General features: G+C 41.6%; 1 protein-coding gene across 6 annotated transcripts in view; it reads left to right on the top strand.

The window, feature by feature from the left end:
• The first annotated feature begins 13641 nt into the window (after positions 1-13641).
• LOC103106358 (zinc finger protein OZF-like) overlaps positions 13642-23490 on the top strand; it is a 33539-nt gene continuing 23690 nt past the window's right edge. The window contains exons 1-3 of one of the 6 annotated variants that reach the window (XM_056825827.1): positions 13642-14901; positions 15434-15591; positions 15678-15777. In XM_056825827.1, the coding sequence (XP_056681805.1) occupies positions 15730-15777 (48 nt within the window). In that variant the 5' untranslated portion in view covers positions 13642-14901; positions 15434-15591; positions 15678-15729. The other 5 variants (XM_056825826.1, XM_056825829.1, XM_056825825.1 and 2 more) reach the window with 5 other exon arrangements.

Raw genomic sequence — 23490 nt, 5'->3', positions numbered from 1 at the left:
GGGCTTTGCTCACCCAGCATGTGAAGACTGCTTCAGCTGAACAGACGGAAGAAACCAATAAGAAGGTTCAATGGCTGAGAGGGCAACGCAGCAAAGCACTGTGGAGTGCTTAGGGCATGTTGGAGCACAAAAGACAACACGGCCATCCAATGCAGCTGAGGAAGTCTCCAGACATAACAATTTTTCTTGCCACTGGACCCAGGCTTCCAACGCCAAGAGAGTGGGACTGTCTCTGTGCATCGACTTTTCCACTTAAATCTCTTTCACGCACAAGTATCTTTGTGCACACTCATCTATCCTAACACCGTCCACCCTCTTCAAGACCTGCGGCAGTGGGGGAGTGGCGACGCAACAGGTGGAGGTGACCACTGGCAGTTGTAGTCATGATCCTGCACGTAGGCGGCCCACAGACCAGTGGTTGCTCGGCCCTGTGGGCAGCAGGGACGTTTGGCAGCATCCTGGGCAACTGAGCAGCCCTCTCTAAGACAGAACTGCTCAATCAAGGACGGGGACTAGAAAAGGTGTCCCAAACATTGCCTGCCCTACAAACACCCAGTCAGCACTTCGCAGCTGGTGGGTCATCCCTTTAAGCGGTTGAAATCAAAGAAAAAATACAAAGAAACTCCTACTAGGAGCATGGAACATCAGGACATTACCTGACAGAGAGAATACCCCAAGACCTGAGAGAAGAACAGCTCTAATCGGTAAAGAACTGGTGCGATATAACATCGACATCGCAGCCCTAAGCTAAACACGCTTACCAGAAGAGGGATCACTCAGCGAACCCACCACTGGATACACCTTCTGGAAAGGTAGAGCCTCAAATGAAGACAGAATCCACGGTGTTGGCCTGCCCATCAAGACAAATTTGCTCAAACAGCTGCCAGACTTGCCTGTGGGCATCAGCAAGAGGCTCATGAAGATCCGTTTGCCTCTCAGCAAAGACTGGTATGCCACAATCATCAGTGCATATGCCCCAACATTGACCAGCACAGAGGAGACCATTGAGCAGTTCTACTCTGACCTGAGTGCCGTCCTGCACCCAGTGCCCACAAATGACAAGCTGATACTACTGGGAGACTTCAACGCCTGCGTTGGCCAGGACCATGAAAGATGGAAAGGAGTGCTTGGCAAACACGGCGTGGGCAAAATGAACAACAACGGCCTACTGCTACTCAGCAAATGCTCAGAGTTCGAACTCATCATCACAAACACTGTGTTCAGAATGGCGAACAAATATAAAACAATGTGGATGCACCCACTATCAAAACAGTGGCATCTCATTGACTACACCATTGTACGCCGGCGAGACATCCGGGATATAAAGATCACCAGAGCCATGAGAGGAGCTGAATGCTGGACAGACCACCAATTGGTTAGAGCAACTCTTCAAATGTGCATTGCTCCTCGCCATCCAAAACGCACCCAGACAGTTCACGCATTTTACAACGTGAGTTGTCTTAGAGATCCATCTTTTTTGCAAACACTCCAGTCCTGCCTGGACAACAAGCTGTCTGCCAAGGGACCACTCACTGGAAGCTCAACCGAGAAATGGAACCAGTTCAGAGACGCAGTGAAGGAAATATCAAAGGCAGTCCTAGGCCCCAAACAACGCAACCACCAGGACTGGTTCGACGAGAACAACACTGCTATTGAAGACCTATTGAGCAAAAAGAACAAAGCCTTTATGGAGTGGCAAAATAACCCAAACTGCTTCTAAAAAGGACAGATTCAAGTCTCTTCAAGCCATGGTGCAGCATGAGATCAGGAAGATGCAAGACCAATAGTGGGAAAAAAAGACAGAAGAAATCCAGCGTTTTGCTGATACAAAAAACTACAAACAAATTTTCAGTGCCCTCAAGACTGTCTTTGGGCCATTAAAACCCACCACCACTCCCTTGCTATCCTCTGACGGTGACACCCTCATAAAAGATAAAAAATGCATCAGCAACAGGTGGAAAGAACACTTCAGTCAGCTTCTCAACTGACCCTCTTCAGTTGACCAAAGTGCCCTTGACCAGATCCCCCAAAACCGCTCCATTGAACAACTTGATATCCCTCCTTCAATAGAGGAAGCCCAAAAAGCCATTAAACAAATGAGTGCAGGCAAGGCACCCAGTAAAGACGGGATTCCAACCGAGGTGTACAAGACCTTAAATGGAAAGGTGCTCCAGGCATTCCACATAGTGCTGACCAGCATATGGGAAGAGGAAGACATGCCCCCAGAACTCAGAGATGCCTCCATCATAGCCCTATACAAGAACAAAGGCTCACGAGCAGCCTGTGACAACTACAGAGGCATCTCACTACTCTCCACTGCTGAAAAGATCCTCGCCCGAGTTATACTCAACAGACTCCTGTCATCTGTTTCAGAGCAGAACCTGCATGAATCACAATGTGGCTTCCGACCAGATTGCAGCACCATCGACATGGTCTTCACGGTGAGGCAAATGCAGGAAAAATGCCTTCAGCAGAACCTAAGTCTCTACATTGTGTTCATAGACCTGACAAAGGCGTTTGACACAGTGAACAGGAACGCATTGTGGGTGATCCTCAGCAAGCTCAGCTGCCCAGCAAAATTCGTCAAACTGATCCAGCTCTTTCATGTCGACATGACAGGGTAAGTCCTATCTGGTGGAGAGACTTCTGATCGCTTCAACATCTCCAATGGCTTGAAACAAGGCTGTGTCCTTGCTCCGGTACTATTCAACCTATTTTTCACCCAAGTATTATGACATGCTGTGATGGATCTAGACCTGGGCGTCTACATCAAATACCAACTGGATGGCTCACTATTCGACCTTTGCCGCCTGACTGCAAAAACAAAGACAACAGAAAGACTCATCTTGGAAGCTCTCTTCGCAGATGACTGTGCTCTCATGGCCCACCAAGAAAATCATCTTCAAACCATTGTGGACAGGTTCTCTACCTCAACAAAACTGTTTGGCCTGACTATCAGCCTCAGCAAAACAGAGGTGCTGTTTCAACCTGCACCAGGGTGGCCAACGAACCAGCTGTGCATTACAATCGATGGCACACAGCTTTCTAACATCAACACTTTCGAGTACCTGGGCAGCACCATCGCCAACGATGGGTTCCTAGACCATGAGATCAATGCCAGGATACAAAAGGCCATCCAGGCACTCGGGCGGCTGTGCTCCAAAGTCCTCCAATACAGTGGTGTAAGCACTGTGACGAAGCTCAAAGTGTACAACGTAGTGGTCCTCAGCTCGCTCCTGTATGGTTGCGAGACATGGACACTGTACCAGAAGCATATGAAGCAGTTGAAGCAATTCCACCAACGCTCTCTCCGGTCAATCATGAGGATCTGATGGCAGGATCGAATCACCAATCAGGAAGTCCTCGACAGAGCCAACTCCACCAACATCAAAGTAATGGTCCTCAAAACCCATCTACGATGGTCTGGACACATAATCCGCATGGACCCACAGCGAATACCAAGACAGGTATTCTATGGTGAACTGTCAGCTGGACTCAGGAAACAAGGCCGAGCAAAGAAAAGATTCAAGGATCAGGTGAAGTCAAACCTGAAGTGGGCTGGCATTACACCAAAGCAACTAGAACTTGCTGCCTCTGACAGAAGCAGCTTGCGAACCCACATTAACCATGTCGCCACCACCTTTGAAGATGAACGATGTCAATGTCTTGCCCCCGACACCACCCCACAACTGCACCTCCCGTAACAACTGATGTCCCATGCCCCATGTGCCACAAACTTTGCGCCTCAGCCTTTGGACTCCAAAGCCACATGAGGGTACACTGTAGATGAAACTACACAAAGACAATAGTCATTCTCGGTCACCGAGCGACTACCACTAACTAATATATACACACACATGTATATATATTTATGCATGCATATATCTATATACCTATTTATGTCTTGTCCTTTAATCCTATACAGTTTGTCACTATTCTCTCTAAGTGTAATTATTCTAAATGCCCAAGTGATAACAACAGTTTTTAAGTTACCAATGACCCCTTTTCTTATAGGGATACATATCATTTTAACTTATTGAGTCTCTTGAAATTTTGTTTTGCTTTGTTTTGTTTTTCTTTTTTCCCCTCTTTTTAAATTACCTTTTGATGATTCCCTTGAGTTCTGTGCTTGGACATCAAATTTTCTGTTCAGGTCTGATGTTTTCTTTGCAAATTCTTGGAATTCTTCTATTTTATTGAATGACCATACTTTCCCCTGTAAGAATATAGTCAGATTTGCTGGGTAGTTGTAGACCTAGTTCCCTTGGTTTCCGGAATATCATATTCCATGCCTTTCCGTTCTTCAGTGTGGATGCAGCCAGATACTGCGTTATCCTCACTGTGGTTCCATGGTATCTGAATGACTTCTTCTTGGCAGCTTGCAATATCTTTTCTTTGGTCTGATAGTTCTTGAATTTGACTATAACATTCCTGGGTGTTGTTAGTTGGGGATTAAGTACAGGAGGTTATCTGTGGATTCTTTCAATCTCCACTTTTCCCTCTTGTTCTAGAATATTGGGGCAGTTTTCTTTAATAATGTCCTGTAGTATTATGTCCAGGCTTTTTCTTTTGTCATGGTCTTCTGGTAGACCAATGATTCTTAAATTGTCTCTCCTCAAATGATTTTCTAAATCCTCTGTTTTGTGAATGAGATGCTTCATATTTTCCTTAATTTTTTCATTCTTTTGGTTTTGTTTTATAGTGTCCTGCTGCCTTGTGAGGTCACTTAATTCTACTTGTTGTATTCTGGTTCTTAAAAACTGGATTTCATCCCTGGCTTTTTGGTCATCCTTCTCTTTCTGGTCTGATTTTCTATGGAGGTCATCTTTCATCCTCTTTACTTCATCTTTCATGTCTTTTGCCTCTCCTTTCATCTTCTTTGTCTCATCTTTCAACTCCTTTGCCTCATTTTCCAGCTGATTAATTTTGGCTTTCAAGACACTGTTTTCTGTTTCCAGATGACTTATCTTGCTGTCTAAGTTGTCTACAGCCTCTCTTAATTGTGTTTTGAATTGCATTTTGAGTTCTTCCAAAGCCTGTATCCAATTCACTGGGATTTCTTATTTATTGTTCGCTGATCCCTACCTCTCTGTTCTGTTCACTGTATGGAAGCTATCTATTGTAATTTCTTTCTTCTTTTTCTGTTGTTTGCTCATATCCACCCCTTCTTTGCTCCCCGTATTTGTCTATGCTCTTGCTCTTCTCATTTTTTTTTGGTTTTGGGGGCTTCTGTCAGTCTCTCCTCTTGTAGCTTTGACAGAAGATCTCTTGGTGCAGTTTCTGGGGAAGGGTTGTTGGGGGTTTGAGCTTCCCTGTCCTCTGGAGGCTCTTGATTGGATTAAAGTCCAGCAGTCAATGAGGGAGAGGTGTGGAGCCTGGACTTCCCTGAGTTCTGAAGACATTTTTTATGGGATTAATTTCAGCTTGGTTGGGCTGAGTGTGCTCTGAGGCCAACACCTCCTAGAAGGCTAGAGCAAATATGGAGGATCTCCACAGCTCTGCCCAGGCTGCCCGATTTATGCTCACTCTCTAGCTTCTTCCCTGCCATCTATGTTCAATGCTCTGAGCTTGGCACAGCCCTGCCCGCAAGGTACACCCTCCAGACCAGCACCTTTGCCCACCCAGAAGTTCCCTATGCCGCTGGAGTCTCAGTGCTCTCGGTGGGCGTGGGGGGGTGTCTTTGTATCTTACTTTTGTCTTTTCCTTAAACCCAAGTGTTCTTATATTCTGGCTTTTTTGGGAGGGACATACCTTTTGAATTGAGTCCAGCAGGAGGGTTCCTTTGCTCTGTCTTGTTGTTAGGTTTGGCTTTCAGTCCCTAGGAGCATTCAGTTTGTGATCAGTAAGGAAGGGTATTCAGAGGTCTGAACTTCTGCTCCTTCTAGGCCACCATCTTGACTCCTCCTCCCCAAGAGCTAACATTTATAGAAGGCTTTCTAGGTGCCAGGTACTATAAGGACTTTACAATTCCCATCTCAGTGACCCTGGGTGAGTCATTTCACTTGCTTCTCCCTGATGTTCTCTCTCTGCACAATGGGGTCACAGGAGCAGCTCCCCCTCAAGGTTGAAGGGAGGATGGAGGGAGAAAATCTCTGTAAAATACTGGGCTGGCCTTCACTCTTTGCACACATGCTGGCTTTTGCAGGGAGGATTATTCCTGGCAGTGCTTGTGTGCTCAGAAAGCAGATGGAGAAAACCTGTTGGCACTGGAGTGGTTTCATGTTCACTGCAGAGGCTTTTTTCCTATGAAATGCAGTTTAAAATCTTAAAGTGGCAGTAAACCAATCTTGCCCTGCACAAACCTTACTGATATCAATACAATATAGTAAATGGATTTATGTTCAGCTTTCTTTTCAATTCTTATTTATGAAGAGTCAAGAATCCCAATATACGTGGACTCTTTTTTTGGAAAGCCCTTCCCTCTTCTCCCAAATCCTTAATAAAGACCTTAAAACAACCAAATTTAGGGGGAGCAACCTAGTGCATTTTGTGGACAACCTTTTGCTATCTTTCTGGAATGCAAAAGTTTGTCTGAAGAACAGCAAATTTCCTTTATGTGAATTATATTAGCATGGACATAATATTTCCAAAGCAAAACTACAGTGGTGCTTGCAGAGGGTTGAGTATTTAAGGTTCATACTATTGGGAGGTTCTAGAAGTATTAAACAGAAAAGAATTGCAGATATCCAAAAACTGAGTGTACTTGAAACTAAAAAGCAACCCAGAGCAATCAATTCTTGGAACAATGGGATTCTGACGTCAATAGATCCCTAGGTTCAGTAAGGTAACTAAGTGTCTTACTGACTTGACAAGAAACTCAGGAACTGAACCTTTAAAGCTCAAACCAGAATATCTGCAAGCCATGGAAAAGCTAAAAGAATCTATTCTTTCTGCCCCAGCACTTGGGATCCTAAACTATTCAAAACCATTTCAGCTTTTTGTAAATGAATGCAAAGGGATTGCACCTGAGGTGCTCACATATGAGTCTGGGACAAAATTACCATCCTATAGGCTATTACAGTTGCCAACTTGATTCAATAGCCAAAGGGACAGTCCCTTGTCTCAGAGGAGTAGCAGAAGCTTCATTGTTAGTGCAGAAGTTAGTTGGTTTAGTTTTGGAATGCCCATTGACAGTTGATTGTGCTTGTCAAATTGAGTCACTTATGAGGAAATTTCATACCCAAGAGTTTTCAGACCAGAGAACTTCTAGGTACAAAATAATTTTTTTGGGTAATGAGAGCATAGAGCTAAAGAGGTGTAGTGTGTTAAATCCAGCAACACTACTATCTGACTTACCAACATATGGGAAGCCATTGCATAAATGTGAAGAAGTAGTAAAACTGGTAGAACAACTGATGCAGGACTTAAGACCTATAGAAAATCCTGACTAATTATTTTCACTGATGCTTCTTCTTACATGCTTTAATGGTATCTGTTACATAGGAGCTGCAGTAGTCACAAAATTTGAGACTCTATGATATGCCTCACTACCCAAATACATAAGCACACAAAAGGCCAAAGTCATTGCATTGAAGCAAGCCTGCATTCTTGAAGAGGGCAAAATAGCTAATGTCTACACTGACTCAAAATATGCGTTTTTTGATCTGACATGCAATGGGTGTAATTTGGAAAAACCGTGGATTCATAACAGCTGGGGAAAACAAATATTACATGCACAAGTAATAACAGAATTTCTAGCAGCTATCCAGAAGCCAAAACAGATAGCTGTGAAACATTGTCGAGGACATACTTTGGGGAGGGATCCAGTGTCAAAAGAAAACTATAGGTCTGATATAACAGTGAAGTATGCTGCCAGAAAAGCTCCATTCTAAGTTAGGAATCTTTCCATCATAAAATCAACAGATCTAAAAAAAGCTTATCAGAAGTCTGAGATTCAAACATGGAAGAAAAAGTTTGAAGCTAGAGAAGTAAATGGCATATGGGTCACAGATACTGGAAAAACAATCTTGCCAATAGAGTTTTACTATCATATATATCATGCCATCCATCACAAAGGACATTTTGGCACTCAGGCATTAGTAGATTCAATAAAACAAACATGAATTTCCCCAGGAATTAGTACCATTGAAAGCAGGGTCTATATTAGCTGTTCTGTCACAGATTCAACCTGAAAGCATTTAGAAAGAAAGGTTTAGGAGAGAGACCTCTAGCCTACTCTCCACTTGAAAATTTGCAGATAGACTACATTAGCATGCCTAAAGCAGGGAAATACAAGTTTTGCTTAGTGCTGGTGGATAAGCTAACAAGATGGTCTTAAGTATTTCCATCTTCAACAAGTACAGCAGATTTTATAGTGAAAGAATTGCTAAATGAGATTATTCCTTGATATGGGAATTCCAGTTTCCATAGACTTAGACAGAGGATCACATTTTATGAATCAAATATTAAATCAAGTGTATGAAAATCTAGGGATAACAGCAAATTTTCATGTGCTATACCTTCCACAGAGCTCTGAACAAGTTGAGAGGCTAAATAGAGAAATAAAACCATGGTGGGAAAGCATTGTACAGAGACTCATCTAAAATGGTCAGAAATACTCCCAATAGTATTATTCTACCTACAACCTAGACCTCATGATGATTTACATATATCACCTTATGAAATGCTAGTTAGGCATCCATCTTTCCAAGTCAAAACTTGCAAAACTGCTTATGCTTCAATGTTAGGAGGGGACATGCAAATTGCATACTACATAGTTGCTTTGTAAGAGAGAATAAAAGAACTAAATGACATGGGAGTGTTAGTTCAGTCCAGTCCTCTGGTCTATTCTTTGCACAATATAAAACCAGGAGATTCATTCCATATTAAGAAATTTACAAAAACATATGCCACACAGGAAAATTGGATTGGTCCTTACAATGTAATTTTACTTTCACCTTCAGTGGTTAAGGTCTTAGAGAAAGATTCTTGGTTTCATTGTTCACATATAAAACTTGCTCACAGGGAAGATAGAGAAGAAGGAGAATAGAAATAGATATAGGAGAAGGAGAAGCAGAGATAGAAAACAGTTACATAGAAGAGAACTGAGAGATTCCATCCGGCAAAATGAGTCTGCAGTCAAAAAGTTCAGTAAGGAGAGGACAAATCCAGTGGAAGAGGATGATTCAAGTAGACAAGAGGATAATAGCATAGAAGCTAATCTTAGGATGACAGCAGAAGCAGACAGAAAGCAGCTGACCTGAAAATGACAGGATAACAAAGACATTACAAGATTTCTGCACAGAAGAGGAACAGATAGTTAATGGACACAAGACTGTGAGATACTACATCATTAAACATAGTACATTTCCACTTTTGTTACATACAACACTGCATATTGTTACCAAGAATTGTGAAGGCAGAAGAGAATCAACAGGCAACACAAGAAGAGACACTGAAGATTTTGGTAGTAGTAGTAGTAGTAGTAGTAGTCTCTCGGTGACTGAGGATGACGATTGTCTTTGTGCATTTTCATCTATGGTGTATAGATGAGTGCGCACAAAGACACTTGTGGATGGAGATTTAAGTGGAAAAGTTGTTGCACAGAGACAATCCCACTCTCTCGGCGTTGGAAGCCTGGGTCCAGTGGCACGAAAAATCGTTACACCTGGAGACTTCCTCAGCTGCATTGGATGGCTGTGTTGTCTTTTGTGCTCCAACACGCCCTAAGCACTCCACAGTGCTTTGCTGCGTCGCCATCTCAGCCATTGAACCTTCTTATTGGTTTCTTCCGTCTGTTCAGCTGAAGCAGTCTTCACATGCTGGGTGAGCAAAGCCCTGGTTCACCAGGGGTCTGTGACCTGATGGCTACCCTCACAATGTTTAGCCGGCCTGTCGAAGCCGTTGCCTGGGGTGTGGCTGCTGCTGCATGCTAGCAGCTACTGGGAACCACAAGTGAGAGTTGGGTGTCAAGTGAGGGTCATGTAAAAAATAGACTCGAATACAGGACTACAATCCCCATGAGCCTTTGCTCCACTTCCCCAGAATGCCTTGTAATCTCACCTGGGCTAAGATCGAGAAGGTATTTAAGCTGATTCAAAGGCTTTTGAGGGCTCGCTCTTTTGGACTTCCGTTTTGGAGCAGGCGCATCTCTTGCTTGATGTGAGGTTATTTTGTCTAGGCCTCTGGCCTAGGCACATATTTCTTACTTGTATATTTTTTAATCTTTAACCTTTAATAAACCTCTAAAAAATATAATATTTCTTGCAGAGAGAAACTAATTTCTACCTGACTCAGTCTCCCCATATTCCTAAATTTTAATCTTTACAGTCAGAGGCTGGAGAGCTGCCCTAAGAGGGCATGACAAGTCCTCCATACCAGAGATACTACCCCCCCAAGCACCCCATACACCCCAAAGAAGATTTTGGTAGGTACAATTATATCCAATATGAACATATAGGATACATTTCTCACTAAAAGTTATAAGATCATTATTAAGGAGGAGTATCCATGTAGATAAAGGGATACCATAGGTATTGGTTAGGAGATTAGCTATACACATTATTTTCAATAAGAAATAGAAGATCTGAGTTGAGATATTCTGCTTAGGTAACATCAGACAACATACAGGGAGATATGTAGAGATGTGAATCTTGAAATTTCTCAGACTTGTGAATGTTAAAAGATTCTCAGACACTACCTTAGAATATTTGGTTAAGATCATTCCCCATTTTAAACAATGAAGCTACTTAGATCTAAAATGTGAGAACTCTACTTAGATCAGAAATGGGAAGACCTCCACTCCACCCATCCTTAAGACTGCTTTAGGGGAGAAAATTCCTTGATGAACAATGAAAAATACTTACATCCACACTTAAGCCATGCCTATTTTTAGAATTAATTACAAAGGGGTGCTAAGTACCTATAAAGGTCAGGCAACTTGTGAACTTAAAAGGAGCAAAGAGGAAAAAAATTACACAGAGATTCTAACCTACTCAGGTGTGGATTACTAAAAGGATTAATCTACTCAGTTGTGAATTCCGAATGGGCTGTCCTTTGAAAAATGTCTACTGTGATTGGTAGTGTAAACCTCAAAATTCCTTAGACTTATAAATGTTGGAAATTTCACCATTGGGATATTTCATACTTGGAAAATTTCTTACTGATAGTCTATTGGAATGGGAACTCCATTGGCATGGGAGGTTCCTTCTCTTCCCTTCTTAAGATTACTTTAGGACAGAAACCCTTTGCTGAACAATGGAAAGGACTTTGACCTATGCTTGAGCATAGAACAGGAATTTCTTTGAGTCTTGATTGATTTTAGAATTGATACAATGGAGATACTCCACCCTATTCAGTCCTAATAGGATTGAGTAAGGGCTGCAGCCTAGATCAAAATTTAATTATTCCAATCTCTACCATACTCAAGTTAACAGGATTTAGAAAGGGCTGTAGCAAAGGAGTATAGATTTAATCATTTGAAAAATATGACCTTCAACAGACATGTGCAAAAGCCAGAAACCTCTGGGCGGTCCTGGGTTAAGCGAGAGCCTCCATTGACAGGGAAATTGATGAAGAGTGATTGGTAGATGTGAGGACTGAGGGGAGGCAACTTGGATGGTGTCCTTAAAGATAGGAGGGTCTGGAGACTGGAAGGGGATTTGAGTTTTTGGTCGGTGTGGTTCCTGGGCTCTGAGGAAGCTTGCTCTGAAGGAAGCTGAAGGTGGGGGCCTCTGAGACTGTTTCTCCATTTTGGACACGTGAGTGAAAGGGACTGATCTCTTCTCTTTGCCCCAGCTATCTAAGGGCTTGGGCCTTTTGGCCCAGCCTAAACAGAAGGGGTATTTAAGCCCTATTCCCTTCTCTCCCCTTTCTCTCTCTATATATATCTCTAATTCCTTTCTTGCTCCTATTGTAATTAAACTCCAAAAAGGCTGATGGCTGACTTGAGTTTTTCATTTAGGAATTACATAGCTGATTCCTTGGCGACCTTAAATTAATATATATCAGTCTTTTAAAGTGATTACCTTGTAACAGTAGATGTAAGAACTTAGGGGAGGTGACATAGGAGAAAATGCCCTTTAAAAGGAGACGCAAAGCTCTCTCTAAAGACAGTCAGCTGGGAAAGGCTGCCTTGAAGGGTCTCTCTCGAGACTCTCTCAGGGATATTTCAGAGGATTGAGCTGGTAAAGTCAGCTGAGATGGAGCTGGCCTGGTGTCACTAGAATCCTTGCTTGGACAGATCTTGTGGTGAGTGATTAAGGACTGATTGATCTCTCTCTTAAGACTCAGGTCTAGGACATGTTGGCTTAGGGCCCTTCATACTAATTCCTTTCTTACTCTTTCTCTCCTTCTTTAATTCCTCATTGTATTAATTAATTAAAAATCCCTATAAAACCCAGTTGACTTGGGTATATTCATAATTGGGAATATTTCCCTGGCGACCACCTTATATTTGATTTAAAAACAAAACACTGTAGTGAAAACATATTTCCTGTGGTCACAATTTACTCACCCACTCTTATATCTACTACAATTTATATCTTCCACTATTTTACTCACTACAGTTTACAACCTCAACCATTTAAACTCTTACAGTTTATGGCATCCACTCGTTTAAATGCCACAGAGATTAAGGTTAAGATTCACAAAAGGTTGGTGATCTGTAGTACACATTACACATATGTAAATAGGTCTGTAAATACATATATACTTGTAATATACATTGAGATAATATAATTGTAATATAGGGAATATACATAGATGTATATCTATGTATGTGTGTTCTTATATATTCTATATATGTTGTAAGATAATGTAAATGTCAATATCCATAGTTAGCATAATGCCAAATGGTTTTTACAAATATGTATATATGCATATATACATATGTAAATACATCTGTGTAAAAATATGTATAGATTAAATAAAATAGATGTGTGCATATTTAAAATGTTGCAAAAACTTAGAATCTAAAGATAAGATATTCAGTTTCAAAGTTCTATGTAGATAGTTTTGTTTTACATAATAGCAATGGAATTTACTATAGCAAAGGTTTTGTTTTGAATTGTTCAACTTAGATGTTTTTAATGCATTTTGCAAAAGTTTATTTTTTAGTCAGATAGTTGTTTTTTGTAAAAGCTTATGCTACATTGTGTTTTTTGTATTTTTCTGTTTTTCCATTTTTATACATTGCTCTAATATTTTTTAGATCAGATTGTTTTGTGTATTGGTTTAGTATCATAGGTTGTTTTTGCAAAAGTTTTTTGTAGTTTGGATTTTGAATTTGTACTGCATTCTTTTATACTTTGCATTTTGTAGCTGTATTTTGGAATTTTCTTGCTTGTTTCATTTTTCAAAATGTTCACACTTTGTTGTGATCTTTGCAACAGTTTATTTTAAATCTCTTCCCTTTCTTTTCCTTTCCATGGTTCAATTCCTTAGTGTAAGGTAGTTAAGTCTAGGATAAAGTAAGTGAGTGTAGAATATTTGTTATTTGGGGTAAGAATATTAGAATATGAATATAATAAGGGGAATTTAAATTCATTGGTGAACAAATACCAAAACATTTTTTCAAAATGAAATTTGGTTTGTTCAAAAGGGTGGAATGTATGAGGTTAGGAGAAAAAGGGGGGGGGGGTGGCTCTCTTTGACTTCCTGTCGATATAGTAGGTTGAAGCTGATACTTTCTCTTGCTCCCTACGTCTTTGAGCTGAGGAGAGGTTTTGATTACCTACCCCTGAACAACTCTGGTATTCCTGTTTGGAGAAATCCAGCATCCCTTGAGATCCAAAAGTGTTTCCTGCCTACTGAGAGACTGTTCCCTTTTGCTCTGAAGATCTGTGCTGGCAAGCCAGTATATCTGTCTGTGGTGGAAAGGCCTGAAGCCATCATAGGCCTAACCCTGATAGGGTTGAACACTGCCATAAAAGGTTCACCCTAAAACTATTCTGAAGGACTATATAGCTTACCAAAATTTGCCTGGGAAGATTAACAGCTTCAGATAGTCAGAGAGGCAGGAATTTAGCTAAGAACCCTTACTTTTAGGGACACCTAATTCCTTAATACTTCCTTCCATTTTACACTGGTTCAAAATAAACCCAGTCCTGGTTTGAAATCTGTCTGAGAGTCTGAGCAGTGTACTGGTCCTGTGAGGAGGCTCATAGACCCTTTCCCTGTAGGGTACCAACGAGTCAACTAAACCTTGTTATCACTAGATGGCATCTCGGAGCCCGGTCTGACAAAGAAATATATAGAAATTGTTCCTAAACTACAGGAAGTGGGGCTTTTCCGCTCCGGGGCGCTGCTATTACAATCAATACGGCACCGGAACCATCCCTCCTCGGGCCCCTCATTCAGGACAAGGACCAGCCTGTCCGCCTCAGTTTGTTCTTCCCTGAAATGAGGAGGTCGCGCTCAGGGGCTTCTTGGGACCCTTTTCACCCTCGGTCTGTGTTCTCCTCAGAAATGCTTCCCTGTTTCTTTCCATAGCCGCCTCCTATATCACAAGAAGGAAGCCGAGGAGGATCAAAGCTAAAATACCAGAAAGGAAAGGAAAGTAAAAGGACCCGGCTACAGCCCAGGGAGACTGGGAACACTTGGTGCGTGGCCCCTCCTCCACCAGGGTTCCAAACCTAGAGGTTCAGGAAGTAAGACTCCATTTCCCAGAATGCTTCTGGTATGACGTCCTCCAAGTAAAGGCTCACCCATCATGGAAGACTCTATTTCCCAGAGTGCTTGGGTCCTGACCCAAGTCTCCCCCTGTGCCGTCCCAGGGCATGCTGGGAGTTTGTTGAGTGCGGTTTTTGCTCTTGGAGTGCTCACAAGTGTCGGTTTTGGTACTTTCTTCTTGAGAGAGAAGGGAGGGAGTCAGTGCAAAAACTGCAGCCGGGGCTTCGGCATAGGAGGCTTTCTGCTCCCTAACTCCTGGGGAGAGAGAAGATCCGGGTGGACGAGTTGAGAGTAAGTGATCCTGGGAGTTGGGGTGGGGGAAGGGGCAACCTCCGGTGCACGTGCAAGCAGAGAGGCGGGGCGGGGGGCGGGTCTTGGGTGGGTTTAAGTGTGCTTCCTGGGAGGAGGGGGAGGTCTTTGTTTGTCTGTACGTCTCTATTTGTGTCTTGGTGTCTGTTCCTCTCTTTAAACTACTATGGAAGGGGGAGCAATATGTAAGTGCTAGTATTAGGTGGAGGCAGGTCCTCTTTGTGGACCAGGAGCCTTGGCGGGGTTTTCCCTTCCCCGGAAGAGAGAATGGGCCCCCACCTTCCTCCCTGTCTTAGGCTGCGGGAGGTGGGTGCAGTCACAGGATGGGGGCGGGACTGGTCCAGGCCCTTCCTCAAAAGGCCCAAGGGGAGAAGCAGCCAACATGAGCCTGGTTGGGGTGCTGGGGATGCCGGTGCCCACAGGCCGTGGAAGGAGCTCCGATTTCCGGCACAGAACAAATGCCAACACGTTTCCCCCCAACCCTGTCTCCGTCTTCCTCCCCACTATTATCCAGTAACCTCTCCTAGGAATCTCCTGTATTCCACCCTGTGCACCCAAAGCAGATTCTGAATGGAATGAAGCCAGAGAGAGCAGCAGCGGGGGTGGGGAGGCTTCTTCCTGACAAGTCCAAGGTCCTTTTCTAGCCTGAGGCTCCCTGTCCCCTCCTGTAGGGTGAGTCTCCTCTGGGGGCGGGGGGGGGGGGGGTGGGAGGGCCCTGGGAGCCCCTCTGAGCCCTCCCCCTCTCTAATTCCCCACAGGTGCACAAAGTCTTCCCACCCCCTGAAGGACCATAGTCTGAGCCAAGCAGAGATGCTAGAGCCAGAGGGAATGGCCTCCGACCAGAGGCCCCCATCCCAGGTGAGTGAAATCCATCCCCAGCCCTAGCCAAGCTCCCCCAGGAACTAAAACCTCTGTCTTTCTGAAGCCTCTAGGCTTCACTGCTGTCAGTGTGACCTCAAAGGTCACACACAATCCTCAACTGTGTTCTAGGGGTTTTCCAGGGCCTCTGTAGCCCCTGCTTGGATGAGTCAGCCGAGGTTCCAGACAGATAGACCCAAGTACAGTCATTTATTCTTCTACCCTCCATTGTTATACCTTCTGTCAATGCAGGATGACTGTGTGTCCCACCATTCCAGGGTTCGACCAGGGACAGTCTCTGCTCCTGATCTCCAACCTCACGTTTGGACAGGTTGGTCAGACCTGCCAGAGAGGCTTTGGAAGACATTTGGGGTGAGATCAGGTGAGGGCGCAAAGAGGAAAAGGTGTGTTTTCAGCAGAAGAAAAAGAAAGGGAATTCTGGATGAGGGTAAAAAGGTCTGCTTTTCAAACAATATTAAATTATCAGGAACTTAGAGTGCACTTAATATATGTAAGCTAGGTCTTTCTTTGTCCAATGAGAATCACGTACCTTCAGCCTAACAGGATTATCTAACCTGTTGCTTTCTCAATATTTTTCAATTTGGTTCCTTTATTTTTTTTTAACTTTTCAAAAATGTATTTGGAATATTTTTTCCCTGGTTACATGATTTCTATTATCTCCCTCCCCTTTTCCCTCCCCATTCCTGGATCTGACAAACAATTCCACTGGGTTATATATGTATTATAGCTCAAAACCTATTTCCATAATGTTCATATTTGTAATAGCGATCTTTTGAAGCCAAAACCCCCAGTCATATACTTGTAGCACATGTGATAGATCATATGTTTTTCTTCTGTGTTTCTACTTCCACAGTTCTTTTTCTGGATGTGGATAACCTTCTTTCTCACAAGTCCCTCAGAATTGTCCTGGATCATTATACTGCTATTGGTAGCAAAGTCAATTATATTTGATCTTCCCTGATTGTTTCAGCTACTGTGTACAATGTTCTCCTGGTTCTCTTCATTTCACTCTATATTACTTCTTAGAGATTCTTCTAGTTCATCTAGAAACCCTCCAGTTCCTCTTTCCTTACTGTACAATAATATTCCATCACCATCAGATACTAGTTTTATTCAGCCATTCCCCAATCAGTGGACGCTCCTTCATTTTCCAATTTTTAGCCACCACAAAAAGCATAGATATGTAAAAAATGGATATTCTTGATGTTATAATAAAGGTTCTTCATTGATAATGAAGGTGTATCAGTGAGGGGAGGAAAAGGCTTTGGGAACAGGAACAGAGTGAGAGGGAAGGAGCCTAAGGTAATGCATGTCTGGCTCCTGTCTCTCTCCCTCTGCCTTGTAATAAAAGATTGTCAGTTATCACTCTGTGTCCCTTGAAGGAATGGCTGAAGGATATCTGAAGCACTCTCCCCAATCAGCTACACTTATGGATGACTTCAGTGTCTCTCTCTCTGAGAGGATCTTGGGGTAGGCCCAAGCAAAGGGGCCTCACCTCAGAGGAGATAACCTCAGGCACTCTTTTAGATGTTTGTCTTTGGTTTTGTATCGGAAACCTTTCAAGCTATATTGAGAGGCTTAACAAATATTTGAGTACTTTGAAGGATTTAATAAAGGAATTCAGGTAAGCTGGGTGAAGGAAGATAGGGAGAGGTCACCCTAGTAGTATTTCACTACCTGATCCATCACTTGGGGAGTGAAGGCTTCACTACCTCAAGTTTCTTCGACCCTTCCCAAACTAATTAATCCCTTTATTATTTATGTAACTAAATGGCCTAAGCAAGTACAAGGGGACAGGTGCTAGGAGGCTGGAAGGGCAGGGATCAGAGCTCTCTCCCTGAGAATCCACAGCTCCCCCTTTTTGGGGTTTGGGATATCATCTTCTCTGTTGTGAGGTGGTGGGAGGAATCAAATTGGTGAAAGGCCAATTTTATGGTTGAAATTAGGAACTGGATCCTCTCAGGTGGCTTCGGTGAATCCTCAGCCCCTCAAAACCAGTCCTATCATGTCCAACACCAGGTCAGAATCCCCAGAATTCCTTCAAGCTCTCCTCCAGGTCAATTTCCTTTCAAGAAACCTTTGTTTTCCAACCAATGTTCTCCTTTACTCTGACCTTAAGTCAAAGTTGTAATCATCTTGCCCTGCCCCCACAATTATTCAGTTTACATTTTGCAATGTTTTCTATCTCTTGTTTGTTCTTCAATTCCTTCTTTTCCCATAGATCTATCAGGTCTACTTTTCTATGTTCTAATTATTTTTTATTTCACTCTTTTATACATTTTGAATTTATCTTGGTATAGGGCGTGACATGTTGAACTCAACCTAATTTTTCCCCTACTGTTTTCCAATTTTCCCAGCAGTTTTTGTCAGATAGTGAGTTCTTGTTCCAAAAACTGGGATCTTTGTGTTTATAGAACACTGGTTTACTGAGGTCATTTACCCCAAGTCTATTCCATTGATCCCCTGATCCTTCCTTCTCTTAGCCAGTAGCAGATTGTTTTGATGATCACTGCTTCATAGCACAGTTCAAGATCCGGTAGTGCTAGGCCACCATCCTTCACATTTTTTAAAATTAGTTCCCTTGATATTCTTAATCTTTTGTTCTTCCAGATGAACTTTGTTATAATTTTTTTTTTCCTAATTCCATGAAAAAGTTTCTTGGTAGTTTGATAGGTGTGGCACTGACGAGGTAAATTAATTTGGGTAGGATTGTAATTTTTATTATATTAGCTTGTCCTACCCATGTGCAATTAATGTTTTCTCCAATTGTTTAAACCTAATGTTATTGTGTGAAAAGTTTTCTGTAGTTGTGTGTAAAGATTAAAATTTAGGGGAGAGAAGGAGACTGAGGCAGGTAGAAATTAGTTTTTCTCTGCAAGGAATATATATTTTTTAGAGGTTTATTAAAGGTTAAAGATTAAGAATATACAAGTAAGAAACATGTGCCTAGGCCAGAGGCCTAGACAAAATAACCTCACATCATGGAAGAGACACCTCTGCTCCAAAAACGGAAGTCCAAAAAAACCGAGCCCTTCAAAAGCCTTTCCTTAAATATCTTCTCGATCTCGGCCCAGGTGAGATTACAAGGCATTCTGGGGAAGTGGAGCAAAGGCTCATGGGGATTGTAGTCCTGTATTCGAGTCTATTTTTTACATCCCCCCCGTGTGATCATTTGTGGAAAAATTAATTTTTCCCCAAAAGGATCATAAAAACATAATAAACTTAAAAGATTACAATAGTATGAGGATAAGAGAAAAAAGAATAAAACCAATAATTTCTGAACACATTGACAAAAAGCCGTTAGGGGGCAGTCCCCTTTGGCATAAAAGTATACATACAAATAAATGTTCAATCAACCACACCCAAAGTTCAATTTTGTGCAACTTGTGGTCTGGAGGCTTCTTCATGGTGGCTTCTCCAACAGTTCAGTTTCTGAATTCAGGGAAGTAGCATCTTCTTTACCTAAAATTCTTCTCAAAAAGAATTTAAACTTTGCAATTTGAATAATGATATTTTTTACATTCCCCCGTGTTGTGGGTGATTGAAAGATTCAGAATCAGTTAGGGATGCATGGCTGAGGTATGAGGTATATGAATCAATTGGCAAGAGATATGCAAGGCTTTCTCACCAAAAAATGAGATCCATTTCCTCTTTGTATCTGGCCATGATCACTGTGAGTAGAAGGCAAATGAATTGAACAAGGTTAACAATTTTTTCATCTTTAAAAATACAGTAGTACAACTATGTAGATATCAAAATCCCCAAAATTCTCAATAGCCCAATTAATTACAATAGCAAACAAACACACTTTCATATTTCACATAAGTTGCTGTATGACATTTTTAAACCTATGAATTGATGGACATTTGTCACAATTTTTACAAATGTAGCAATCCTTCAACCTTGGTAATAAACATATTTTTTAAACAAAGTAAAACTCATCTTGGGTTTAGAACATAATCAAGAAATCTATATATCATCCTGGTAGAAGTAAAATAGTGAGCTGAAGAGCATAAATAAAGGGGTGCTCCTTGTTCTTGGAGGCTTTTCCCAAGGGTACAAATGCCCTGAAATTAACTGCCCAACTTCCATTCACATGTGGGAAGGTTGGGGTTTATAAAATACATTTCACTTCAGCTACTAGAATGGGCCTTACCTCGTGGTAGGGGCAGGCAAAAATAACCAGACTGTTAAAAAAAAATTCCCAAAATCATATTTAAAAAACCCTTAAAATCAAATCATTTGAGGTATTTAGCACATTAAATTTTCCAAAGGTTGTTAATACAATTATAACCAGTTCTGAAGTCCATCTATCCTCAGCAAAATAGAAAAAGCTGTTTTTTCATATATGGGCTTATTCACAACAATATTTGTTCAACAGTTATAGGGGAAAAACAACAGAATTTCAAAACTCAGTACATTCAAAATACATTCAATCAACCTTCAGTTCAAGCAGAATAATATTGAATCCAGTAATATATGAACTTAAAATCACAAAGTTAAACCTTAAACAAAACAATGCAATAGAATACAGATAATTTTATAAACCATTGGAGTCTGAAATGCCTTAGAATATAGCCTTTAGTCTCTTCAAAGTTCCTTGGGGTTTTTTTTTTGTTTGTTTTTATTTATCCATTTAAATGTCTATTGTCTGAAGGTAGAGTAGTAAAGGCTAGGCTACGGGGTTCAAGGGATCCGTCCAGGGCCCCATAGCTGGGAAGCATCGGAGGCCAGATTTTAACTAGAGACCTCCCGTCTCTGGGCCTGGCTTCCAGTTCGCTGGGCCACCCATTTTCCTCCCCAAAGTTAAAGTTGAATCTTTGGGCTGAGTCTGCTCCCAGACAGGCAGGTAAAATCAATGAAATTGCCAGAAGAGTCAAAAATCCTTTAAAACAGCCCATTGCTTTTTAGGTTTCTGTTTGAAAAGTCTGTTTCTTCTCTCTAGTCTTTTCTCTCTTTCCCCTCTGATCACCCTGTGGCCAATACCTCCAGCCACGTGGAGGCTTAGCCTAAGGGAAAATTACCGGGTCTCCTTTCCCTCTCTTCTCTCCCCTCCGCCCATGTGGCCAATACTGTTACCAGCTGGTCGCAATGAGTCCTGAGCGATCTGCTCCAAGGATCTGGGTGATGAGCCGGCTGGGGTCACGCTTGTTCGTGGGTCTGGGGCTGGGGTGATGAGCCGTCTGGGTTGGAGGCCAGATGGGTGAGAGACAGACCGCCAGGGTGGGTCGGGCCGGGAGCCAGAGCGCAGCTCGGGCACCAGGTGAGGACGATCAGGGCTGCAGGTTGCAGGCAGGAAGCGGCAGGGCAAGTCCGGAGCCTGTAGCAGCTTTGGGAGGGTAGAAAACCTTGGCCAGAAAGATATGGCTCAAAAAAAAAATTTTTTTTTTCTAGGTACTAGATATTAAAACTGAATTTAAGATCAGAAAAGAAATCAGAAGACTGAAAGTTCTTTTTCCCGTAGTGGTTAGCCAAACTGTAAAGATTAAAATTTAGGGGAGAGAAGGAGACTGAGGCAGGTAGAAATTAGTTTTTCTCTGCAAGGAATATATATTTTTTAGAGGTTTATTAAAGGTTAAAGATTAAGAATATACAAGTAAGAAACATGTGCCTAGGCCAGAGGCCTAGACAAAATAACCTCACATCATGGAAGAGACACCTCTGCTCCAAAAACGGAAGTCCAAAAAAACCGAGCCCTTCAAAAGCCTTTCCTTAAATATCTTCTCGATCTCGGCCCAGGTGAGATTACAAGGCATTCTGGGGAAGTGGAGCAAAGGCTCATGGGGATTGTAGTCCTGTATTCGAGTCTATTTTTTACATGTGTTCATATAATTCCTGTGTTGGTCTTGGCAAATATATTCCCATATATTTTATACTGTGATTTTAAATGGAGTTTCTCTTTCTCACTCTTGCTGCTGAGTTGTGTTGGAACCCATAGAAATACTGACGTTTTATGTGTTTATTTTGTACCCTGCAACTTTGCTAATGTTGTTAATATTTCCACTAGCTTTTTAGTTGATTTTCTAGGATTCTTTAAGCATACCATCATATCGTCTGCAAAGATTTTATTGGAAGGCTTCTAACTTGTCCCCATTGCTGATGATACTTGCTAATGGTTTTAAATATATACTGTATATTATTTTGAGGAAGGGCCCAGCTATTCCTCTACTTTCTGTGTTTTCAATAGGAATAAGTGTTGTATTTTGTCAAAAGCTTTTTCTGTATCTATTGACAAAATCATGTGATTTCTTTTGGTTTGGTTTATTTAGATGGTCAATTATGTGGATGGTTTTCCTAATATTAAACCTTCCTTGCCTTCCTGGTATAAATCCCACCTGTTTATAGTGAAAAATCCTTGTGATGACTTAATTTGTAGTCTTTTTGCTACTATTTAACTTAATGTTTTTGCATCTATGTTCATTAAGGAGATTTGTTTGTAGTTTTCTTTCTCTTTTTTAGGTCTCCCTGGCTTTGGAATCAGTACCCTACTTGTATCATAAAAGGAATATGGTGATACTCCCTCTTTGCTTATTTTGTCAACTAGTGTGTATAGTTGGAATTAGTTGTTCTTTAAATGTTTGATAGAATTCACTTTTGAATCCATGTGGCCCTGGGTTTTATTTTTCTTAGGGAGTTCTTTGATGGCTTGTTCAATTTCTTTTTTTTTTCTGAGATGGGATTGTTTAAGTATTCTATTTCCTCTTTTGTTAATCTAGGCAATTTATATTTTTTGTAAATATTGACCTGTTTCACCTAGAGGTCATATTTATTGCCATATAGTTTGGGCAAAGTAGCTCTTAAATTCCTCTTCTTTAGAGGTTAGATTACTACCCTTGTGGGGAAAATTCTATTAGCAGAAATGCTAATAAGAGAAACAAAGTCTTCACGTCAAAAAGAAGTAGGTTTATTGAGCGAGAAAGCTGGACTCTGAAGACCAAGTCCACAGACCCCCAGCCTGAGGAGATGGCCTTTTTTTTATGCCCAGAAATTTGATGACACAGTGTCAGATGAAAGACAGTTAAAATTAAATTAGAATGAACATAAATCTTCCACATTGGGAGATCTTAATTAATGATGCAAGTGCTGAAGAAGCTAGAAAGTATAGAAATCATCACAATGGATGGTAAATAATATCTGTTATTATGACTGACCTTTCCAAGGCCTCTGCAATGAGGGATTGAGGGCTGGTTGTGTTTGTGCTAAAATACTAGGAGTTAGCATTTGGGTGCCTATCTCATTATCTCGTTCAAAAAAGTATTCCTCTACTCCTTGTCTGATTCTCTTGTTATAGGGGAAAAAGGGGATGTGGGGGCTCAGCATTAATCCCATTGGGATTGGTTGGTGTCCTTGACCTTGTGCTCGATTGGCACTATGCAGTTTCAAAATCAAAAATATATAGCTTATAATCATTGACACACTGTGTCAGCTAAGGAAAAGTAGAATACAAAAGTCCCATTTCCTCTTCAAACCTGGCCATGATCCACTATGAGTACAGGCAAATGATTTTCACAAAGTAACAGTTTTTTATAAAGAACAATAGTACAACATGTAATGCACATTCAAAAGTATCAGAATCCCCAAAGTTATAATAGCCCATTTAATGACAATAGCAAACAAACCCACTATCATATTTTACATGAACCTGCTGTATGACATTTAAAGAAAATGGATACTTGCCACAAGTTTTCAGAT

This window comes from Monodelphis domestica, chromosome 4, assembly GCF_027887165.1.
Source record: "Monodelphis domestica isolate mMonDom1 chromosome 4, mMonDom1.pri, whole genome shotgun sequence".
Taxonomy (NCBI): Eukaryota; Metazoa; Chordata; class Mammalia; order Didelphimorphia; family Didelphidae; genus Monodelphis; species Monodelphis domestica.
The sequence above is the reverse complement of the archived record's forward strand: the minus strand, read 5'-3'. Positions and strand labels throughout refer to the sequence as shown.